This window comes from Microtus ochrogaster, chromosome 4 (genome assembly GCF_000317375.1).
Source record: "Microtus ochrogaster isolate Prairie Vole_2 chromosome 4, MicOch1.0, whole genome shotgun sequence".
Classification (NCBI taxonomy): Eukaryota; Metazoa; Chordata; class Mammalia; order Rodentia; family Cricetidae; genus Microtus; species Microtus ochrogaster.
Window position 1 is genome coordinate 42,710,688 of NC_022011.1, and position 25,135 is coordinate 42,735,822.

The 25,135-nt window shown below is 41.4% G+C and overlaps 1 protein-coding gene across 2 annotated transcripts in view; it reads left to right on the forward strand.

Annotated features, from left to right (window-relative positions):
• Pbx3 (PBX homeobox 3) overlaps positions 1-25,135 on the forward strand; it is a 188,248-nt gene that overhangs the window by 148,548 nt on the left and 14,565 nt on the right. For both annotated transcript variants that reach the window (XM_026778707.1, XM_026778708.1), the window contains exons 4-5: positions 4,179-4,369; positions 9,903-10,038. In XM_026778707.1, the coding sequence (XP_026634508.1) occupies positions 4,179-4,369; positions 9,903-10,038 (327 nt within the window). The remainder of the gene's footprint in view (positions 1-4,178; positions 4,370-9,902; positions 10,039-25,135) is intronic.

Sequence of the window (25,135 nt, forward strand, 5' to 3'; positions counted from 1 at the left end):
AGTTGTGAAACATTCAGCAAATGTTTTTGGAAATTATGAGTTTTTAAATGGAAAAACTTTTTTCTTTTCTTTTAACCTTTTTCTTTTTCTCTTATGAGCTTCAGGATGCTTATTAGGAATCACAGAGAAAATACGCATCCTACTATCTCAAGAATCATACACATGATGTCTTGATTTCTTGCAGTGACACGTGCCCTGCCATGGGTGGGATCATAGTGTGTGAGTAGGTTTACAGGAATTCGCAGAGCGCTGTGAGAAAGCTAGAACCGCTTCTATTCTCCAGCAAATGGTTCCCACAGTTTACATCTGCAGGGCTTAGATGCAACACTTTTGAAGGCTTCCACCCCCGGAAGCTTTTGCTTGGTAGATTCTATCTATCGATATTTATCATAATAGAAATTAAAGCTACAAACACTCGAAATATTAATTAGTTACTTAAAAATAGTAGCAAGCTATTACAGGTTAGCCTAATTTTTAACTTAATTTTTTAAAACACCGTCAGCTGGGTATGGTGATCCCAATATTTGGAAGGAAGAGACATGTGGATCTCTCTGTGGTCAAAGCCAGCCTGGTTTATATAGATAGTTCCAGAAAGGAAGGCATAGTGAGACTCTCCCTTCCCCCCTCCAAAAATAGTGAACAACAACAACAACAAAAACTTCAATATTTGTGAGAAGAACAATGCTTTTTGCAGACACTAATCTTGGCATGATAGAAGTGAGCTTTATTCTTGATTTCACTTCCATAATCAGTCTGTTGCCATATATCCCTGTTTACAAAGGATTTCTGGGCTTACACTTTGAAAAAGAGAAGAGATGGGTAGATATCAATGTCCTTTCAGATTGTTGTGTGTATCCTTTTTTATACAACACAACACAACAAGTTGCAGTTATAACGGTCAGTTGCTGGGCAGTAATCTGGAACACTATGGATGAGCGTGTTGTGCTGTGCTCCCTGGGCACCCATCAGTCTAATTTGTACTTTGAATAGATTTCCTCCCTATGCGCTCCCCACGCTTTTGTAGTACAGTGCATTAATCATTTTGGAAGTATTAACTCACTGGATTAAGGCTATCTTGTGTGTGATAATGCACACCATTATACAGAATGAAATAGACTCCCTAATGTCAACACTGACTCTCAGAAAGTCTCTAGGGAAACTGTCAAGGTCACAAATTTTCAGAAATCCAAATTTACACTTAAAACTAAAATTTTGTCATTGGCACAAATTCTGCCAGCTGTTTAGGTCTATGTGATGGACCAACTCACTTGGTTCATTTTTGAGCAAATATCTGCCAAATAGTCAACTCCAAATAATAATTTATCTGTTTTCTTTTCATAAAGAAATAGCATTTTGGGGAAAAGTGACTAAACTGTGAATACAATAGGCGTTCTTGAGCCAATTGCCCTTTGATATGCAGGAGAAGAGCTTTCTGCGTGCTTCCCCTTTGTCACACAGAACGATAAAGACATGCTCAAGGGCTGAGATGTAATAAGATGGACAGTCTGTAATCCTCACCTATGTGACACTGTGGTTGTGGTCTTTGTTTGTTGTCTGTCTGTCTATTTGACGAACTAGGATTACCAAACCCATTGGTTCACAGAATGTGCTAGTGCTGTACTGTCCCACGCAACAGCCAAGAGCCAGTAGCCACAGGTAGCTAGTGAAGTATGCCAAGTAAACTAGTCTGACTTGAGCTGTAAAATATACAATGGGTTTGAAAGAATGCAGAAAAGAATATGAAATACCTCAGGGACAGTTTTAAAGCATTGATTGTATATTGAAATTCATGTTATTCATGAATTGTTTGAATAAAATATACCATTAAAATTAATTTTACCTGATTTCTTAAATGTTGGCTCATAGAGAATAAAAAATGTATGTGGCTCACTGTATGTTTTATTGGGATGCACTGCTCCAGAGATATAAGGTCTTGTGGCCAATTATGAGTGAAGTTAGAAAGACTGTCCTTAGGGATTTAGTGTGCACATATGTTTGCATAGAAGCACCCAGGAGCCCTGAAAAAATGTATTTCACAGCTTGAGTTAGCTCATCAGTTTCCAAACGTACTGTACCTTTGACCATCTGTTAGCATTCTATGGAACTATAGAATTTGCTAACCCTGTGAGAAATAGTTCAACATTTTTCATTTTACTTATGAGAAAACTAGAGGCTGAGGTTGTCATATTACAGAATTTGGAAATGATATAAGCATTCCCTTAGGGAAAGCACAGGAAACATATACATATCTTTCTTGGCCATGTGGACACTTGCTGTCAGCTTGGTGTAAATCCAGATTGATAGTGATGGAAAAATCTTCAGTTTACTTTTTAAAAGTTTGATTTCCTTAAAGACAGAAAAACTTCTGGTTTGTTTCCTTTTTGGGGCAGTATCTCACTTTGTAGCCCAGTCTGACCTAGAGTTCACTCTGTAGACTAGGCTACATCAAATTCATAGAGATCTGTCTGCCTTTACCTCTGCCTCCTGAATGCTGAGATTAAACGTGTGCACTGCCATGCCCAGCCTAAGAACTATTTTTAATCTACAAAAATCCTTAATGTTTTACTGTATTGAATATCAGGACAATAATTACTGGCCTTTAAAAAAATGTATGGCCTATGATTCTAAGAAGAAAGCAAACCAACCCCACAGTGTCTTCCCTCAGAAATACACAAGTGCACACGGCTTGTGTGTGAGTTTCAGGAGGTTCCTAACAATCTTATCCTAAGCCTCTCCCAGGACTGCGATTTAGATGCCTTTGCTTATGGTGCAGGCTGCTGGGTTTATGGATGTTAGCCAGCCTAACTCTCACTCTTGAGTTGTAGTACAAAAGCCTACCAACCTGTAGGTATTCAGTGAATGTCTGCTGTGCATATTGTACAACTTCACTCTGAAGAATCTAGAACATGGGCCACTACTCATAAAAAACAAGTTCTTACAATTTAAAACATTTGAAAAATACTTCAGATGAAAGGTGAGCAAGACTTACTGCTACCTCTTCTTAGAAAGCATATAGCAAAGCTTAAGTAAGTGAAAGGCTAGTTCTTCAGTGACCAGTTAGGAAAACCACTGCTCTAATGGGTGGTATTGAGAGAAGTGGACGTTATCACAGCTTCAGAATAAGTTTTTCCTGTGGCCTTAAGATAGTAGATGCTCTTTTTATTCAGGGTACGGACCACTGTTTGTTTACCAGAACTGACTTTCAGTGTAGGCTCACTTACATAGCACTGTAGGTGCACTACATTCAATATAGGGAACTTAAAAAGATGGTGTCTGAGGATTGTAGTGAAAACATTCCAGATTCAGTTTGGATTCTTGGTCTCTTGCTGCCTCTCCCCTGAAGAACTGAGATGCTTTCCTTGAGCGGCTTTTGTTCCCTGAGGCCTGCACTGTGGATAACTGACCTGATGTTATTAGGATGCTTAGTATACAGTCTTGTGTATTTACTCAGACCATGGTCCCTGGGCCAGTGAATTTACCATCCCCAGCACCAAACCAAACAGAAATCTGTTAGTTCTGCTCTGTCTGCCATCACACCTCTGAATTCAGTACATGCTGCATTGCTAGGCTGTGCTCTTCAGACCTTTGTTTTTATCTCAAAAGTCCTTCCCGTTCTTTAGAGCCCAAGCACTACTTCTACCATGAAGCTTCTGGGTGGCCCGCCTCTGGAATTAGCGAAACACTTATCACCGCCTTCCCGTCAGCCTTCACACTGGTTTCTTTATATGATAAGTGATACTATACTTCATCTCTGAAGCCTAGCTCTTGCTCATTTCTGTGTCCCTGGCAGCTCTGGAAGAGTTTTAACGTCATGATCTTACAGAAACCATTTGCTGAGTAAACATAACACCCTACAGAAAATAGGAGGCAGTTAGTATTAGCCATGGGCAAGCATTTGGTAGGAGATAGCAGCCAGTGCATTCCAATAGTGCATATCATTTGGTCAAGGAGCAGGGCCAGGTGGGAAGGGCAATTAGGGTCCGGCCATTCAGTGTCAGAAATCTTGCTGTTTTAACTCTGCCACCACTACTTCCTCAGCTGCTTAGTTCACACTTTCCCTGCTCACTGCCGAATGCTGCTGGCTATTACTAGTAAGGTGGAAATTCAGATGGGTGGATGTCTGGGTATGATAATACAAAGTGTCAGTGTCCTAAGGAGTTTTTTTTTTCCTGTTACAGGCATGTAATGAATTTACAACACATGTGATGAACCTTCTCCGAGAACAGAGTAGAACGCGCCCCATTTCCCCAAAAGAGATTGAAAGGATGGTGGGCATCATCCATCGGAAATTTAGCTCCATTCAGATGCAGCTCAAGCAAAGCACGTGTGAAGCAGTTATGATTTTAAGATCAAGGTTCCTTGATGCCAGGTATGTGAGGCCATGAATCTTCTGCATGGCTTTCCCCCTTTGCTTGTGTGTTTTCAGAGAAACTGGCTGATCAGTCTTCGATTCTTCTTCAGTTTGGCTCTATGAGCTCTTTTCTGTGAATAGGCAGGTGATACACCTCATGGTACCCATGCATCAGACAGCTTTTCCTGTCCTAGAAGTTGTAACTCAGGTACCTGCCAATTGAGTGACTCTGGAAATAAGTTGGACTGGTGCTGCTGCTGCTAGAGGCTTTAGGACTAATTATATCCTTTCCATTCTGACGCCAAAAGTTTTTAAGTTTTTTTTTTTTTCATGAAATTCTGCTTTAATCTTTGTTTTTAAAATAATTTTAAATATTATTTTTATTTCCTGTGTTTGAGTGTTTTGCCTGCATGTTTGTCTGTGTACCAATGTGTGCAGGAGCTCACAATGGTCAGAAGAGGGTGTCAGGTCTGGAACTGGAGTTGGAGATGGTTGTGAGTCACTATGTGGGTGCTGGGAATTATACCCATACTTTGCAAGAGCATCAAGTGCTCTCAACTCCTGAGCTGTCAAGGACCTAGTCTACACTGACTGTGAAGATGCCTCTGGGACATTCTCAAGCCAGGGTCTGTCCAGCTTTGGAAAGGAATTTCTGTTTTATTTTGTTTTCTTCTCCCCTTGGATTCTGATAGAAGCCATCATTTTCATCTAACCCTCAGAATACAACACAAATACATGAGACAGTGATTCAATTAGAAGGCTAAGGATGTGAACATCTGTATGCCAGACCCATCTAAGAAGATTCAAGCAAGAGGCATTTCCCCCTAATTATATGCTCTTTTTTCTAATTAAGCAAAATTCTTTATCCCCTGGTCCTGCTGAGCTGTCACCGGGACTCTCGGGCTTTTTTTGACATCTTTCATACTGACTTTTGCTTTTTTCTTTCTTGCTCTAGTGGTTCCTGCTCATGCTTTTGTATATAAACTAGTTTAAGATCTTTTCCCAGGCTCCTCTATCCCCAGGCTTGCTCCCTACAGCCCAGTCTCATCATCCCTTATTCTCAATACCACCATGGAACCCTGATGTACACCATGGTAGCCTTTTGGGTTTGGGGGTAAAGTACAGTTGTAGAGCTTAGCATGCGTGAAGCCCTAAGTTTTATCCTACTACCAAAAGACAGATCAAATAAATAAGTAACTAAAACAAGACTACAGTTTGTCATTGCTATAACTCACATTAGCACCCTCCTCTTGGTGTTGAAGGCCCTCTGTGTGTGGCCTTCTCTTTGTTGTTGTGAAGATTTTCTGTGTTGGATTCATTTGTTTTGTGATGAGGATAGAAAACATGATCTTGCACGTGACAGACAATCTTTGTACCAGTGAGCTACGCCCTCAGCCCCAAGTTGCTACTTTGAGATAGAGTCTCAGTCACCTGGTTGTCCCACCTCAGACTGAGAGGAACTGGGATTGCAGCAGGTGCCACCACACTTACTGTTTAGGGGTTACTTGCTGTTGTTTCTAGGTCTAAAATACCAAGATCATTGTAGAAAGTCTTAAAAATGCATAAATTAGAAAAGGTGGACAGCCAGAATTTTGTGCTAAGAAAAAAAAGTGATGCAAATGTTTTGATACATTTCCTTCCGCTTTTTCATTTTGTTTTGTTGTTGTTTTGAAAAGGGTCTCACTGTGTAACCTTGGCTTCCTGGAACTAGCTCTGTAGACCAGGTTGGACTCAAACTCACAGAGATCCGCCTACCTCTGTCTCCCAGTGCTGGGATTAAGGTGTGTGCCACCATTCCCAGACCCATAGTTTATTTTTTAACATTTTAATTATTTTTACTAGTTCACATTATAGCTTGCTCCCCAACCCTCCCTTCTTTCTTCTTCAGTTACTCACTTGTGCTGTAGGACAGTTAACCAGACAAGCAAATGTACGTACCAGTCTAGCTTGCATTCTACTTGAGGAGACAGATAATTGGTAACATATACGCCATCAAATAGAATTCTATTTGCAGATCCAGTGATTGTAATAGGATGATAAGTCCTTTGAAGAAAGAGGAAATGACAGAGAGACAATATAAAGAGGCTATTCTATACTTGATCTTCTGAGGTTTGAACTGTCGTCTGTAAGTTGCTTCATTTAGTGTGTGGCACCCTACGGGAGTGAAACACAGGGCATATGCTTAGTGGGCATTTTCTAGGGGAGGTTTTCCTAAAGACTAATAAAGCGCAGGAGCATCCTCTGGCCTGTGCCTTCCAGTGAGTGCAGACTCTGTGCTTCAGTCCTTCGCTGAGTTTGGGCTCTGAGTGATCCACCCCTCTGTGCCAAGAAGCCAGGTTCCAGGCCTGCATGCCTACCCAGACAGGTGATCCCTTGCTCAGTGTGCCTTTCTGGAAGACCATGTCCATTAGACAAGCCTGAAGTGTTAGTGTAAAACATCCAGGAATAAGCTTGTGTGGCTGCTGCTCATGGGCTGTAATTCTGTGCTGCCCGTTAATCTGTCCTCTGAGGCTTTTAGATGTTTGCCAAAACTACCCCTGGACAAGAATTTGTGAGTCAAACTTTACTTCCTAGAGGTTTTCTTCTCATTCCTCCTTTACATTTCCCCATTGCCCAAACAAATGCCTGCCTGTCATTTATTCTTTTTACCCTGGCCTTGTCTCTGGACTTCATGTGATAGTCAAGCAGTAGAATTGAGTGGAGTGGCCAAACTGGGGGTGTGGAAAAGGTTAGAGCAGACAGTCTGGTTCTAAGAGGGCTGTCACTCAGCAACAGCTTACTGCTGTCTTCTGACAGAGAAGCCTGGTGTAGCTGGTCTTCAAGTTTTCCACACACAGCTACAAAAGTAGGTTTTTAGTGCAAATCATTCCTGTGAGCTCTCGACAGGGAATGCCTTCGACTTAATAAGTTAGTGTCAATTCTGGACATTTTCTGCCCTGCTTATTCCACCTGTTCAGCGGGGTGTGCCTCTGCAGTGGTCCCACCTCAGGGTTTTGGTTTTGTTTTCAAGCTACCTGTGATTCCTGCAAAATGGGAATTCTTCTCACTGGGTTTCTCTTCCTTTCTTTTAGTTCCTCTTCCTCTACCCTTTTCATCACCAAATAGATTCTGACGCTCCCCTCGCCCCCTAGGAAACAATGGTTTAACCTTCTAAGAAAGTTAAGAAGCTTCAAAATAAAAGCCTATGATGGTTTTTATCAAACCTACATCAATCGCTCCCTGACTGAGTACTGTGCCGCCTGGGTGGCACCTAACTGCCACATTAGTGATACCGTGGTAACCAGCTAATCACACCCTGACACCCACTTTTTGGAATGCAGGATATAGCAGTTGAGAAAGTCATTAAGATGATTTGAAAGCAAGTGTTGAGAGAATTATCTAGGGAAGGCGTTTTCCAGTCACAGAGTAGCTAATCTAAAGTGAAATCTGACAGATGTTCATTTTCGGGCAGGAATTCTTCAAAACAGAAACAATAACCACCGAATATAAGTCATGTTTTTGCTACCCAAAACATGTTGTTAATAAATATTTGATTCCTGATATTTGCCGCACTCGTCCCCCTTCAGCTAAAACAACAAAATGTGCTCCTCTGTTCTTTCCTCTGTGAGGAACTTGTGCTGCCGTCTGTGTAGTTGCTTAAGTGCAAAAGCCCATAATTCCTTCATGGTGTGTATTTTCTCCTTCCCTTCTCTCCCCGTCTCACTCCAGCACTACCCCATCAGTTCCTATTGTGTCTCCCTTCTAAATAGGTCTTAAATCTTATTTCTGTGGTCCTCACATGTACCAGCTTACATCACCTCCAGATTGAGTGAGGCTCAATCTTCAGTGGTTTCTGCATTTCTTTTTGTGCCCTCTTCCAACTGTTCTCAGTGTCAGAGTGACTTTATAAACATGGAAACTGTGCAGCAAGCCTATAGCCTCACCAGAGACAGGCAGATCTCTGTGAGTTTGGTCTATATAGCAAGTTCTAGGTCAGCCAAGGCTACATAGTGAGACCCTATCTCAAAAAACAAACAAAACAAAAAAATATATAAAAAGTAGGGCAAGTGAGAGAGCTCTGTGAGTCAAAATTCTTGATACCAAGCTTGACAGTCTGAATTTGAGTCCTGGAACCTACGTGGTAGGAGAGAACCAACTTCCACAAGTTGTCCTTTGAGTGCCGTGTGTGCCTGCACACATATATCGTGCATACACATGCTTGTGTGAGCACACACACACACGCACACACACACACACAGGAAAACAAATGTAAAAATAATTTTTTAAGAAACAGGAAAGCAAGCCAAGTAGTGGTGATGCACGCCTTTAATCCCAGCACTCAGGAGGCAGTGGCAGGCGATCTCTGTGAGTTCAAGGCCAGCCTGGTCTACAAGAGCTAGCTCCAGGACAGCTAGGGCTGTTACACAGAGAAATTCTGTTTTGAAAACTTTTTTTAAAAAAAAGAAAGAAAGAAAGAAAAGAGAAAAAAAAGGGAGGAAGGAAGAAATGAGGGAAGAGAGAGAAAAGCTTGAAACCTCAGCCACTTCTTGTTGCGCTTGGAGGTAAACCTGGGACAGTTTGTGAGGGCCACACCCTCTGTCATCTGACCCCTCTTTCTCTTCCAAGCTGTCTCCATGTTCCCTGACTTTTTCTGAGCCACATTCTCTTTTAGCTTTTTAGACTAACCAAGTTCTTTTGCACCTCTGCTCACTCCCATTCACCTCTCCTCTTTGCCTAACCCCTAAGCATTTCCAGGACTCAGATTGGTTTCTTCAAGGAAATCATTCCTGGGTTATAGCAGTGTCCTGTGTCCCTGTTACACACTGCCATTTCTTCTTACACTTTTCCTTCATGATACTTTGTGTGATCACTGTGATGCAAACCTGCTGATTTCTGTGTTCTTTGGGGAGGGGGGTCTTTGAGACAGGGTTTCTCTGTATAACCCAGGCTAGCCTGCAGCTAACGCTGTAGACCAGGCCAGCATTGAACTCACAGAGAATCGCCTGCCTCTGCCTCCTTAGTCCTGAGGTTAAAGGTGTGTGCCACCACTGCCAAACTGATTTTTTTATTTAATGTCTTTCTACCCTCTTCCTGCCCTCCAGGTGCCTGTAAATTTGTTTGTTTCATTCTCCATGTGTCTTCATTTAATACCTAGAACATATTAGGTGTTTTTGGTTTTTGTTTGTTTGTTTGGATTTTCGAGACAGGGTTTCTCTTTGTAACTCTGAGTGTCCTGGAACTTACTCTGTAGACCAGGCTGGCCTTGAACTCACAGAGAATGGCCTGCCTCTACCTCCTGAGTGCTGGGATTAAAGGCATGCGCCACCACTGCCAGACCCACATTAGGTCTTGAATAAACTTTTTGAATAAAGAATGAAGTGAATTGTCTTCATATTCTTGTACTTCTCTAAGTGATGCTATAGCTGGGCTGTGCTTCAGAGGCTGCCTGGAGTCTCGCATAGCTCTCATCCTAATGGCTTAGAAGCCCACGTTCTTATATGGTCCTGATTAATTGTTCCTTTGGGTACCACTGATAGCAATGACTTACTTTTCCTTCCTGCTTTTGTCATAGACGGAAAAGGCGGAACTTCAGTAAACAGGCCACAGAAATCTTGAATGAATATTTCTACTCACACCTCAGCAACCCCTACCCCAGTGAAGAAGCCAAAGAGGAGCTGGCCAAGAAATGCAGCATCACAGTGTCACAGGTGAGGGATCCCATGGGGCTGTGCTTTCCTGGGATGCGGGCTGCCTACTCCTCCAGGGCCTCCTCTGCTGTCATTTTCAGAGAAGCTATTTAAAATTTGCATATTTCCTCAATTAGTACAAGAATCAAAGCTTAGGTAATGTTTAAAATCACTAACTGACAAGGAGTAAAGATTCTATCCATCTTCCGGCCCAAGTGTCAATCTGCTATTGATGGGTAAGTGTGCCATGGGGAGAGGCATGGTCACTCTCCTGTGCATGTCATGTAGGCCTGGCTCCCTGACCAAGATAACTGACCAAGCTGCTTCAATAAAAAACAGTTTATTTGTTCCGAAAGGAAATTGAACTTTGGGTGAGAGCCTCGGGGTTCAGAGAGCCACTTGTGGGTAGTTGTGCTAATGTTGGAATCCTGTGGGTTTTGTTCCGTTCTTCCTTCTCACTCAAAGTCGTATAGTAGGTTGAGACACTTCAAAAAATATCTAACTAACTATATCTGTAAGAACATAAAGATAGTCTTCCTCAAGGCTGGAAAAATGGCTCAATAGTTACTGCACTTTCAGAGGACCTGGTTTTGGTTCCCAGTATCCAAAGGACAGCTCATAACTATCTGTAACTCCAGTCCCAGGGGATCTAATGCCCTCTTAGGGTCTCTGCCGGCCTCAAGCAGGCACTCAATGCACAGACATGTATCCAGGAAAGCCATTCATATACATAAAATAATTAATTGATTAACTTAAAAAATATATATTCCTCCTTTAAGCAGTATGTGTGTGTCTATAGGTATAGACTTGTGATTATTTGCTAAATATTATGGTAATTATTTATATAGCATATTATATTAGATTTATAAGTACTACGAGATGATTTCATTATGCAGGAGGGTGTGTATAGGTGAAATGCAAATACTAAGCCATTCATGTAGCTTGAGAATCTTCTGATTTTGCTGTTCCCTGGGGAATTCTGGAGCCCATCCTGATGCAGTAACTAAAGGATAGAAGTAAATATCTAACTAGAATTACCTTTAGAATAAAATTTTATTCAGATTTTCACATTTTTGTTTATAGGTTGCCATGTAAGCAATGCTTCCTTTTAGAATGAATAGTGATAGTATACCAGTTCTGGCAATGCTGAGCTTAAAGAAAAGATAACTTGCCCAGCGGTGGTGGTGCTCGCCTTTAATCCCACCACTCAGGAAGCAGAGATGGATGGGTCTCTGTGAGTTCAAGGCCAGCCTCGTCTACAGAGTGAGTTCTAGGACAACCAAGGCTATACCATGAGACCTTGTCTCAAGAAAAAAAAAAACCAAAAAAATGAAGAAAAAGAAAAGAAAGAAAGAAATGTTTCCAAAAGTTTAGCATCCAATAGAGACCAATGATCAGAATTCTAAAACAATATACTCCAACTAAATATTAAATTTATTTTTCTGTGTTTTCGTTACTGTCTCAATGCTGTGAAGAGATACCATGGCCAAGGCAACGTTTATAAAAGAAAGCATTTAATTAGGGGCTTGCTTACAGATTTAGAGGGTTAGTCCATGATCATCATGACAAGAACGGACAGGCATGGTCCTGGAGCAGTGACTGAGAGCTTTACATCCTCATTCATAACTGCAGGTAGGGAGAGAGAGACAAGGCCACAACTCCCAGTCCTTATACACTTCTGTCAACTGGGGACCAAACATTCAAACATGAGCTTGTGGGGGCCATTCACATTCAGACCTGCTATATTATGAATATAATTCTCTTATACACTTGAACCCAAAATATAAAAAAAAAAAAATCCCCTTTGGATTCTAACGAAGGTCTTATACTAATGTCTTATGTGATCCTGAGTTTATGCTGATTTTGTTTTGTTGTTGTTAGTCTTATTACATAGGGTCTCGTTGTGTAGCCCTGGCTAACCCAGAACTAACTCACTAAGATCTGCTTGCCTCTGTCTCCATTACTGCTAGGAGTTTAGGCCTGGGGTCACCACTTCCGATTCTAGGCTGATTTTTTTTAACTTTTGTTTAACGTTGTTTTCAGAGCAACTTTGATTTGTAATTAAGATTTCATTTAAGGCCTAATTTCCTTCACTTATTAAATTGTGGTGTATTTTGATCCCTGCCCAGTTTCTTTTTAAAATGTTTTATTTAGTGTGTTTGCAGGCACATTTGTGCTACTGTGTGTGTGGAGTCAGGAGAACAACTTTCCTCTCCTTCCTCCTGGATTTTAGGGCTAGAACTTGAGTCTTCAGGATGGCCAGCTTCAAATGTGTTGTAATTGATTTGGATTTCCAGGTACAAAGTTATGTCTAATAAAAAATGCCTCTTTCCAGGCTATGTCTCACTGACTGCCACTTGAAACACTGAGTATAATGTGCTAGATTTTAGGAAAAAGCAACCCAAAAGTGTTTCAATTTGGGTTTTCTGGGGCTTGGGTGTTGAAGTTGTTGAATAAGGAATGGCTTATTTAGGCCATAGTGTAAGGAGACAGCCCTTCATGGGTGGGAAATATTGTGGCTGGAATATGTGGCCATGGGTTGTAATATGTTCATAGTCAGGAACCAGAGAGAAGTGAACTTTGATCTCCATTGTGTCTTGTTCTTTTTATTCCTTTTGGGACCCTGGGCCATGGATTGGTGCTATCCACATTCAAGGTGGGCTTTACTCCTCCACTAAACTTCTCTGAAAATGACCTCACAGACAGTCCTGGGTGCAACTCGTAGATGACTCTAAACCCAGCCAAGCTGAGCATAGAAATTAAACAGCATAGTGCATGTCCCCAAATGCTAATGTGAGCCAGCTGACAGCCAGGTCTGCTTTCATGCTTGAGTGTTTTGGGTCCTTTAAGGTGTTCTTCTCTCACTCTGTGGTTGTAGCTTTTTAACAATGTATCCAGCACCAGGAATAGCAGACATTACGTCCTTTACAAAAGCTCTATAATCCAGATTTTTTGATAGCTGTAGTATGTAGCAATTTGTATGCAGTTCTAGGACATACTCAGTATATGCTTGGGAATTAGCAATAAAAGGTCTCATCAGGCTGTTCTTCAGATTTCACTTCTAAAGCAGACTGGGAACCCATTTAACAAGTGTTCTAAAATGCTGTGTGCTGCATTCATTCACATTTGTGTCTCTGCTTTGGGAAGCCTTGAAGCAGCTTCAGTATGGCCTGGCCAGACTGAGATTGGCTGCTGCTGCCTCCTGCCCACACCTCCATGAGGGGATTTAGGCCAGTGTCACCACACTGAACTATTTTTTAACCATGTATTTGTGTATGTGTGTGAGGGAGTGTGGGTGTGCAGTGTGCAATGGCACATGCATGGAGTCAGTTCTCTCCACCATGTAGGTTCCAGTAAGTACCTTTACCTTCTGAACCATTTTGCTAATTCGAACCTGGTTTTTATGCTTCTTGTCTTTATTTGAAATGAAGGCTTGCTGTCTTGCTTAGGCTGTCCTCGAACTTGTGGGTATAATGATCCTTTCATCCTCCGAGTAGTTGGGGTTACAGGTGTCCACCCTCACACCTGGTCACACCAGTGCATTTAGGTTGTATTTTGAAATCCTCCTAGGAATTTTTAGGAGCAGGTGAAGATATGGAAATAACATAGAGATCCTCACCTGTCTAAGACTCGCTTCCTGATCTTGTCTCTTCATCATAGACTTTCATCAGTCAGTGTATGCATTCATCTAAACTGTGACAGCTTTCCAAGTTCACCTACTTCCTGTCTGAAAAACCAACTTTCCTGCAAATCCCTCTTTCCTTATCTCTGAAGTGGATAAAATAGTTATTCTGTTAAAAACATTGGTTTCAATCCTTACAGCTTTTACTTCAAGTTCATGAGAAGTGAAAGCAAATAGTTTTTTTTTCATTTTATGTGCGTGTTTTACCTTCACGTATGTCTGTTTACCGTGTGCATACCTGGTACCCACACAGGCTAGAAGAGACCATCAAATCCCCTAGAACTAGGATTACAGACAGTTGTGAGCCACCATGTAGGTGCTGAGAGTCAAACCTGGTTCTTCTGAAAGAGCAGCCAGTGCTCTTAACACCTGAGCCGTGGCTCCGGCCCTTAGTTAAGAATTTCTGTTTCAGGTCTAGCAGGTCCTGAAAAGAGAGCAATGTGCTCTAAAGCAGAAATACACTGAGACACCAGAACATATGCAAATATACCTTCAAATACTGAAAACAGATGACAAGAACAGGGCAGTTTTTGATATTGCATATAAAACTGAAATTTTATTATTATATCAGCAAATAATAATGAAGGATCAATAGGAGCTAGGCATGGCAACCCATATATACAACCCCAGAGTATGAGGGTCTCCTATAAATTAATAAGGAAAAGGCCCTACAGTCTCTGTGCCTTTCTAGTGACAACCAATTTGAAAAGTGGGAAAGACCTCAGTGATATCATAGACTATCTCTACAAGTGCTCAATAAGATGGAAAGATCCCCATTCTCAATAGCAATCAGGAAAATGTAATTGAAAAACTATAATGAAATCACTTAATTTCCTAGATTGGCAAAAAGTTAAGTTTAAGCATACCCAGGGTTATAAGCCTGTATACGGCAGCAGGGACCTCTGTTTCCTGCCAGGGGACTGGTTATTGTATCCACTTCAGAAGTGCCCATGCAGTCAGCCCACAGTTTCACGTCTAGATTAAACTGCCCTGGAAAACCTCTTGTCTAAAAGATATACTAAGACATTGGAAGAGTCAGCAACACTGAAATATCTGAAAACTTGAAGAAGACAATTTTTCATTTGCCTAAAAACACTGGTAAACACAGTGCGTTCCCACAGTGGCATATCTACACCAGTGGGAGGAGGAATTTAATGTGTGTCAATTCCAGTTAGTGTGTCCTAGAAATATCATGAAAATGCAGATTGCAGAAAAAACAGTGTATGGCCAATTTCCGTGAAGTCAGAAGTGGAGACACGTGATCAAATACATGGAGAAGGAGAAGACTGACTAAAGGCAGAGTTAGCCGAGTGCAGTCAGGAAGGAATATTCAAAGCACTTCACTGGAGTTAATAATGTGTGTTTCCATCTGAATGGCGAGTTTGTAGACACTGACTTAATTACCATTCATTATAAACCTATGTATATAAATTAAGAAAGTCAGACATGGTGGTGTGTGTACTCTTCGTTCTAGCACTCAGGCAGAGGCAGATGGATCTCTGAGTTAGAGGCCAACTTAATTGACAAGTCGAGGAAGTCTTTGTCAGTTGTTCAACTGATACTTGACCTTACCTAATAGAAATATGTACAGTATTTTCCAAAAGATTCATACTGGAATGTTTATAGCAGTGATAGTCATGACAGCCAAGACATAGTACAGACATCCACAAATGGGGAAGTAGAGAAATCAGTGTGGTTTATTTGGACTGTGATTCGGCGGTAAGAATGAGTTACAACTCTGTGTATCTCCATAATGCTAGAGAATCATGGTTCCATTTATAACAAGCTCAGTAACAGGCCATGTTACCCTAAGGTGCTAGAAGTAAGGGCAGCAGTTGCCTCTGGGGAGCAGTGAGTGGAAAGGGAAGAAATGCTTCCTGATCCGGGTGTTGGGTTCCTGGGTGTGTTCATGCTATGAAATCTGTCAAGCTCTGTACTTAGAATGTGCTCCTCTTTTTGTATGTATGTTTTCACGTTACCCAAAGTGTCCATGCACCATGACAATGAACCTGCTCTTGAGATTGTGTAAGCTTCTGTGGGGAAATATAACAAGAGATAAAACAAAGGGATAGCAAGTTAGAAATGACAGATGCTGTGGAGAAAAATAGAGGAGGGAGAGCATGAGCTCTGCTTAGTGGTGAAGGAGGCCACCTCCTGAGAAGTCTTCGGAGAGTTGGAGAGCTGACACGATGTGTGGCTGATGAGGAACTCTTCAGCAGAGACCACAGCAGCCTGAGCAAAGAGTCTGGGGCGTCAACACAGCTGCTAGTCAGTGGGCATGACTGTGGCTTTTACTCTGAGTCCGATGGGAAACAGTCTCTAACAGGACTGCCATGATGGCTGTACTGGAAACGATCGTGAGGGTGAGTGGAAGCAGATACCAGCTCACATGCAGCTGCCGTGATCCAGGCAGAAGATGATAGTGACTTAGACCAGAGTGTCAGTGGTGGAGATGATGAGCTGGCCTGGGTTCAGGGTACAACCTGCAGGGTCTGCTGGCGGTAGGAGGTGGCTGACATTTTTATCCTGATCATCAGGGGGATAGAGTTGCTATTAAGAACAATGGGGAAAGATTTGGGAGAGAGGTTTTGGAGAATAGGGTAAATATTTCCTCTTATATGTATTAAGTTTGGCTGTGCCTTAGCTCTCAAGCTCACATGTGTAGTAACATACATGGATAGGAGAGTAGAGACGAAACCGATTGCAGTCCTTCATTAATTCACAATGGCATGCTGTAAATGCAAGTCCTCCATTTAGAATTCAACTGCCCAGAATGGAGCCTCCTGTTATAAGGCTCAGTTCAGCTGAAAAGCTGGAATTCCCTTTCATACAGTAAACTGAAGAGTCACAAAAGCTGTTATTGCGAATTTCACATGCACCAAGGCTCATACTTAAGTTGTCACATATTCTTAATTAGTGGAGCAGATATTAATACACTTTTACTTTGGAGTAGCGCTAACCCACATGGATTATTCAAGTTAGTAAGACACAAAGCCTCCATTGTTCTCCTGATTCCGATTCTGAGTCTGTCTTCTCTGTTAGCTGTTTTTAGAATGAAAAATGTTAACGTATTTTTCATTGCTGTCGTAAAAGTACTGTAAGGAAAGAAGAGAACTAGAAACAGTAGAGGTTAAGTGGCATTGGGGTTAATTCTTCATTCTTGCCGTTAGCGTACCCCAAAGCCTTGCACGTTGGTGCACAGGACCTGTCTGTTAAAAGTCCAGCACAGAGGACACAGCCCTGCTCCTTACAGATAAGGGACGGAGGCTCAGGAGTGATTTGACAAGGACTGTCGCAGGCTTTCATAAGTGGTGAAATTGGGGTAGAGATGCTTGATAAAAAGGAAGAAAGTGGATTGTCACCTTTTTCCTGCAAGTCTGGCTGTACGTACAGCCTGAACTCTCAGGAGGACTGCTTCCTCTCTCTAGCTACTGGGGAGAAGCTAGGCTAGTTAGTAGTCTGAGATCTCTTACTCATTAAACTACTTACTCCAAAGCAGTGAATATTCAGTAAGCTAATTAAAATTTGTAAGTAAGATTTCCTTATTAAAAAATCTATTAAAACAAGAAGACGACCATTAAAGTAATTATTAGAGCAGGAAAAAAAAAGATGACTATCAAATTACCATATCTGCTTCAGCTGTCCATAAAGGCCTTTTCAGTTGCTTTGGCAGCAGACACCAACAGAAATGGGTTTCGGCTGTAAGGGTGCTGTAGATAGACCAGAAGCAGCTTGGAGGAAAATGGCTGCTATTGTGTTACAGAGGTTCTTTTCCAGTGTTTTAAAAGATGACAGACTCTCGTGTTCTAAAAGCTCCTATTTTGTACCCTAGTGGAGATGCGACTGTCATTAAACAATGTGTGAAGAATAGAAGAGCCAGATGTAAAACTATGAGAGTGCTTTGAATGGGCTGTAACACCTAGTGCAGGCCAGGGACACCTGAGTTATCTGAAGATGGGGCTGTCTACCCTGGATGGTAGGGTTTGCTCCAGGAATGTCAAGTATGCCTGTTTCAGACTGGGCTTTTCTAAGGGAACCTCTATCACCCCTTGTGATACCCAGATCTAAGAGCAGAGGGTCTGTTCTGTTGCCACGGTAGACTTAAGGGGTTTTGAATTCTTCTTCCCTAAAGGAATCTTCATCTGAATGTGGACCTGCAAGCTTTGCCTCCTTCACTTTACCCAGTCCTGTTCTTCCGTGTAAACGTGTGTTCCCTCCAGTTCCTCCGCATGCCGTCTCTCATCACTGCATCTCACCTTTCTAGAGCCTCTCTTCTGCGAGGCTTGTCAGGGCAGTAGGCTAATCTGCAAGTCAGGGTCCCAGCAGAAAACAGATGGCGTGCTCAAAATAGAATAATGTCAGACAATTTTAATAAAGTGTCTATTTATAAAACTGTGGGCAGAGTGTAGGGAAACAATGGATGATGCTGGCAGTTGGTTCTGTTGCTGCCTCTTAGCCCCAGGAGATACAGGAAGGGTTGCCAGGACCTAGGAAGGAGGTTGGGTGGAGAAAGAAGTAACAAGCTCTGAGAAGAGGCAGCTTTACAGCGAAGATGCCAGGGGAGTAGGTACTGTGGCCTCCTTTTCTCTCATCTCCTACCAGCCTGCAGCAACTGGCAAGCCTGAGGCAGAGGGCAGCCCCAGGGCCCACAGCAGGGTGGAAAGCAAGAGCTAGGAGGGATCAGAAAATAGATGGGGTAGCCTAAGGGCAAAGACCCAGATCAGTACAGGATGCATGCCCAAGCCCTCTGGCACCCCTCTCTGCAAGTCTGTGATGCTCCTTTCCAGAAGCCTTTTCCAAAGGTGCTCTTTACTGCCTTTTCCTTTTCTATTGGCCACTTCTCTGTCCCTGCTCACTTATCAGCTGTGCCCAGACACACTGAGGAGAGACTTACTTCCTTCTGACCAGGAAAGGCCCTGTAGGAAAGATGACATGGAGAAGATGTCCTCAGATAACAAAGGAAAGACATTCTTAGCAAAGAAAACTATCATCCCCAGGCTGGTCTGTCAGGTGGCCATAGCGAGTTTTGTCCTGTGGAGGTGATGTTCTAGGAACCAAGATTACTGTCTCCAAACCATCCCTGTGGCTTTGAGTGAGGCTTTGTACCTCCACCTGCTTTCTTCATGTATATGACTGGACTAGAAATAGAATTATGGGGGCTTCAGAGAGAAAATACTTGGAAGTCACCTATAGGTGGATGTAAGAGTCAGAATGTATAAATGTCAAGTATGTATGTGTTTCTCTTATAGTCTCTACCCACAAGAACCATGGAAAAACGGTGTACCGATTTCTGTTCCTTCAGAGCTAGCTTCCCTTGATGACAGTTTATGCCCTCCCTTGCCTAGTCTCATAGCTCCTTTTCCTCCACAACTCTTACCATAATTAATTCTGAGCATTGAACTGTCCAGTGGTGTTCGTTTAGAGGTGGTAAATTCCATGATGTTTAGAACTGCTTGTCTTATTCAGTGCAATATTCTCAGTGTCTAGCAGTGTCCAACCCAGACATGAAATGCTTACTTGGTAAGTGGCTTAAGATGGTAGATGTGGTACTGGAATGTCAGAATTGACCTTGACTGGGGAGAGCCTGCACTTGTGAGATTGAGTGGTTTAGATGTCTTACTTGTATCTATTAATTAACTTACTCGATAGCATTCAACTAGCAACTTCAGAGTCATTGGGCAATGTTATATAATGAATGCCACAGAGATCCTGCCCTCTGGGGCTCACATTCTAATTAGTAGAGTCATGTGTATGCACACATGCATGAGTACATATTCAGATTTATATGTAAGTGTATTTGGTATAACCCATATTAATATAGTTCATATAATTACTGTAAGTATGAGCAATTGTATGAGATATCATATAACATAATATCAAGTGAAAAGGTGTGATTATTAGGCTATATGTGTGTAGTGTTAGCTGCTATCCCATAGAACAAGAAGTATGCTGAAGAGATGCATGATGAGATTTGTGAAAATAATTCTAGCTCCAGCATTGCATATCAATTTAAATGCACTAAATGAATGCTTTGTAAATTTTATGGCGGATTCCAAGCCCCGATTCAGGAGGAACTGTAGTCTCCACACAGAATAAATAAATAGTAATCCACACTAAGCAGTCAAAACAAAGGCATCCAGAGGGAAAATAAGATTGTGCTAAAAAAGCAACACTTACACCATCCACTAGCTGAACTGAGTAATAAAGCTGTGACAGGGAGGGCCGGCATCGTCAGAGATGATTTAAAGCAAATGTCAGCTGGGAATTCCATACCTGCCAAACATGCTTTTTGATAGAAGCCAAATAAGATTTTTTTTATCAAAAATTGAAAGAATTTGTCTCTCTTTTTCTTTAAAAAAATATATAAAAGCAATTCTTCATAGAGAAGTAAAAAGATTTCCAACAGGATGGCAGATGTAGGAAATGGTAAGCAGAGGGTCGCTGTGTGGGTCTGAATGAAAATCTATTGCATAAGGATCCTAATGTCCAACTTTGTTTATAGCGTGCACAGAATGAAGACATGATTATAATGCCCTGTAAGTGATGAAGGGGGCTTTTTTAAGGTTCTTGCATTTTTCTGGAAAATACCAACTAATAAAGTGCCAATTAATGTTAAACTATAGAAGTCAAGAATGTGAAATCTTTAGTCACTTCAAGAGTGCTGAAGGTCTATATGATTGTCAAATAAAGAGGGTTAAAAAGAGGCAGGATGAAACAAATTAGAAGTACTTATAAGATTCCCAAATATATCAATAATCATATGATAGTCTAAGTAAGCAGAAAACATAGTCAAATAAAATGAAAACTATTTATTCTCTGAGAAACATACTTAAAATATAAGGACATGGGAAAAGCAAGAGTAGTAATCTAAAAATTGTAGAGCAGGCAAGCAATAGCCAACAGAAAGCTATACCAGATTCAAAAGGCTTCATGACAAAAGGCTTCACTGGCAAAACAAAATAATGTTCTAATAGCAGCTCTACTTTTTTGAGCACCAATAATATCAACTCACACCCATAAAGCCAAAACTTCAGTAATTTCAAAGAAAAATTAAACCCAAAAATTACAGCAGAATTCCATATTTTTCTGTTTCTGAGCAGCAGATAGACACACGTGCACATTTTAGCACAGACACAAGAAAGTGCCTTTTACGCTTTAGTATGTATAAGAATGAGTCTCTACCTGTCAGAATGCAGATTTCAGGACCCTGTGTCTGTAAGTTCTGAACCAAAGGGTCTGACCTCCTGTAGATCCTACTTTAATACTGATGTTGATGATCCTGGAACATTTTAAGTGTCATCGATAGAGAAGATGTAAACACAAGTTCTCAGTTATATAAAACACTCTATCCAACAATTACAGATATATATTTCAATATTTGTCCATTTTAGACATTAGCTATGTATTCTAGGCTAATGAAACACCTCTAATGCATGTTATTTTTCTCTTTATTTATTTAGGTTTTTGGGAGGGACAGGTACTCAGGTAGCCCAGGCTGACCTGGAGCTTGCTGTGCAAGTCTTCATCTTCTTACTTCCACCTAGTGTGCTGTAACAACAGCGACGTTCTACCGTGGGTGGCTTCTTAGTACATTTTGAACAAGTTAAAGCAGAATATGCTTTCCGACTACAGCAGAATTAAAGTAGGCATCAGTAATAAAAGGACACTAGAAAATTCTGTTTGAATGGAATTCAACCAATAGCTTTAATAACCTCTGGGTTAATGCAGGATCTACAGTGTAAATTTGAAAACATTTTAATTAACTGATAACAGAAATGCAATATATTAAAATTTCACTGACTTTTCCTAAGGCCTTACTTAGAAGTGAACATATAAATTCAAATACACATGTATATAGAATATGTATGCATAGATGTATGGTGGTGTACACACACACATATATATATATACATATACATATTATATACATACACACAGATGGCTGGAGGTAAATTATAGGGAACCATCTCAGAATGTTAAGGGATACTAATAGGACACTAGAAGAACAGAAAGAAGGAAATAGGAAAAGTAAAAGCAGAGATGACCATAATTGAAGAAAAATAGACTACATCCTACCAAAACCAAGCACTGCTTCTTTGAAAAGTCTGTCTTATGGGACTGGAGAGATGGCTCATGGTTAAGAGTACACACTTCTTGTAGTGAACCAAATTCAGTGTCCAGAATCCACATGTGGCAGCTCACAACAGCTTGTAACTCAGCTCTGGGGCATCCAATGCCTTTGACCTCCATGTTATCTGCATTCACACGCACAAACTCACAAAGGGACACACATAGGTAAACACTTGAGTCTTCAGTCTTTTAGTGTTCAGCATGAGCCATGTGTGTTTGAAGATTTCATTCTTGGAAATAGAATGAAAAGACAACTTTCTAAGTAGAAATGGGAGCCTAACCGAGAAGCTAGTAACTAGACCTGTTCTGAACTCAGACCCGCATGGTTTGCTTGTGTGCTCCACCATTTGCTAGTTGCATGCCTGGAATATTTAGTGAGACTCTTTATGTCTTTGTTTTCTTGCTTATAAAATAGGGAAAGTAGTAAAACCTACCTCGTTGGGTTGTTAGGAGGATTGACAGTCACAGAGTGCTTAGCATGGCACTGCACTCTTAGGAAGCCCTGGTAAATGTTACCACGTGGTACTACAAGAGGATGGGTGGTAACCAACAGAATGAGAATGAAGTTAAGATGGCATGCTAGAGGTCAAGGCCACAATAAGAGGGCTGCTTTGGGGAACACGGTGTATTTCCAACACTCATGAGATGTGTCATGAGACCAGTCCAAAAGTAGAATCACTGGCAACGCCTGTCAGTGGCCTGAGCACTGGGAGATCTTAGAGCCCATGGGTGGAATATGGAAAAAAAAAACTGATGGTTTTATTAACTGGTATCATTTAAGGTGACAATGGAAGACCAAAGGAGGGACATCCTAGAGTGGTAATTTTCCTTTTCTCATGTCTTACTCAACTTGCTAAACTATTGTCCTTCAGGTGCACCAGCTCCTAGGCGAGTTACTAGCCCATAGCAGACAGTGGGAGTGCCCTCTCATGTCACATATTCAGAGTGCCAGAACCTGGAGCAGGCTGTTCAATCGAGCCATGCTTTATGTGTAAAAGGAGTGCTGATGTCTCTTGGCGAGATTCAGTGTCTATTGAGATCATCTGTGTAGACTGCACTGTAGAGTAGTGTGTCATGAGTACCCCGCCAGTACTATTTAGTGTCCACTTAGACAGCATTTGGGGGTGCAAGCTTATCATTTGGGACAGGAGCTAGTGGTTCTGACCTCGAACAAATCAGTGTTCTAACCACAACACCTAGCCCCCAAGTTCTCGCAGACTCCAAAGGCCTGAGATCCAGAGAGAGGAAGGAATGAGTCTGTTCTTAGGCTCTCACGACATAGCCCTGCTGTATTCTTTACTCCTGTGATGCGATCTTGGTGAGATGTGTTCTTGTACGTTCAAGGGCAGGATTCCTTTTGAGACTAGATCTCTCCTTTTTAGATGAAGTCAGTCAGGGGCCAGTGTTCTTAGTGTGTGAGAAGCTCTAGGATGACCTCCAGCATTGTAAGAAATAATAATAAAGAGAAGGAAAGAAAGCCAATGACATTTTTCTGGATTTTTCAAAAGAAACTGGCATGTGTGTGGTGGGTAGTAGTGGTTGGCTAGGACTTTTATATAGGGCTGAATAAAATTTTATGTTTTTATTTACTGGCATTAGATTTATATGAAACGTCTCAGGGTAAAAATCTGCCCTGTTATTATTTAGAGTACCCTTGAGTTTGGATTCTGGGATGCTGTGTTACCTAGTGACAGTTCCACTACTGAGAGCAGCTCTGTAGTTGTGATGCCCCCGTTGTGAGATGTTGTGGCTTCTCTAGAGCCTAGGAAGGAAGCCATGGAGTGTTTACCTAACCTAGATTTATTTTTAGAAGTGGGAGAAATGATTTTTTCTGAGGGAGGAAAGAGAAGTAATCTTAAAGGGCGCACCATCTGTGGAAGCAACTCTCAGCACGGGTTTTAGGAAGATGAGCGGTGCTGTCCTCTGCACGGTGGCTGCAAGGCTGACAGTTTATAGACTCGCAGATGAGCCTCTTTGTAAATGTCACGGGTGGTTATCAGTCTATCATGCGGAGAGGAGAAAGGGCGAAGCCGAACTGTAATGTGTCAGCACATTATGGTGATAAAAATTTTTCACAGCTTCAAAAACAAACAAACAAAAAATATACTTGACAAGTAGATCTACTTTAAATTATTTCAAATAGTGTGGAAGCAGAATCTTTTAAGTTTTTTGGTTCTACCGTTAGAGGTGGACTATGTCTCAAAAGTTGGTTTTCAAGCCAGTTATTATAAATTGGGAGTTTATTTTCAAAAATGGAAATTTAAAAAGTTTAGATTATTAATTTGATCCATATTTTAACCCCATAGGGTTTTGCAATAGAAAGATTAATTTTCACAGCAGCACCATGAGTGGGCATCTCGGCCCTCTTGTAGCCCAGGACAGGTGAGCCTTAACTCTCATGACTAGCCCATAGTCAGACAGGCAGGAGTTCCCAGCGCTGGGATGGCTCTGGTTAGCTCTCAGGCCCATTTATCTGTCCTTTGGAGCCCCTGGGGACACATACCATGCGACTATCTAGGCTTTCTGCCCTTCAGAAGCTACCGGACGCCTGCCTTGCAGGGCAGAGGGGTGAATGAGTTGAGGCTTAGTGTTTACCAACACATTTACTTTAAAACAACTTAGATTTGCTTTTTATTCTTCATTTTAAACTGAGCTACAGCATGGGAATGAGAACTTATTGATTAGGGAAGAACTATTTGATTGAGGCAAAACATTAACCATGCAGATACACTGCCATGTCCCATTTTACACAGATCGCCATTTCAGTTTTCCATAATGTCTGTTTAATTAGGCACACTACATAAAGCATGCGTCACAAGTAAACATGAGGAGACACATTGGCAAGTTTGTCAAGAGCTGTGCTTCATAAATTTTCAGTTTGTTAATTTTGATAGTGATGCTTCCGCGTTAGCGGACTCCTCTCCCTGACGCCGTCTGTGCAGAAGCGCTGTGAAGGAAGAGCTTGTACCTTGCACTTGTGCAGGGAAAGTCTTTAAGTGATGGTTTCTTCTTTATTTAATGTTGGTATTGACATGATAAATGAATGTGGTAGAAATGGGAATGGACGGTAGAATTAATAGTTAGCGGCCTATTGGTGACTATACAGACATTGTAAATGGGTTGGCTTTTTATTTTAACATAGAACTTTTCTTAAACACAAAGCTTTTGGGAAATTTTAATGGCTTGAGATTTACAAAGAGATTTTAATTTTGTATTCAGAATTCTCAAGCCTGATATTTGAAACCTCTCTCAAACAAGGAACAAGAGTTGATTTTTCCTGTAGGCTTGGGGCCAGCAAAGCGTTAG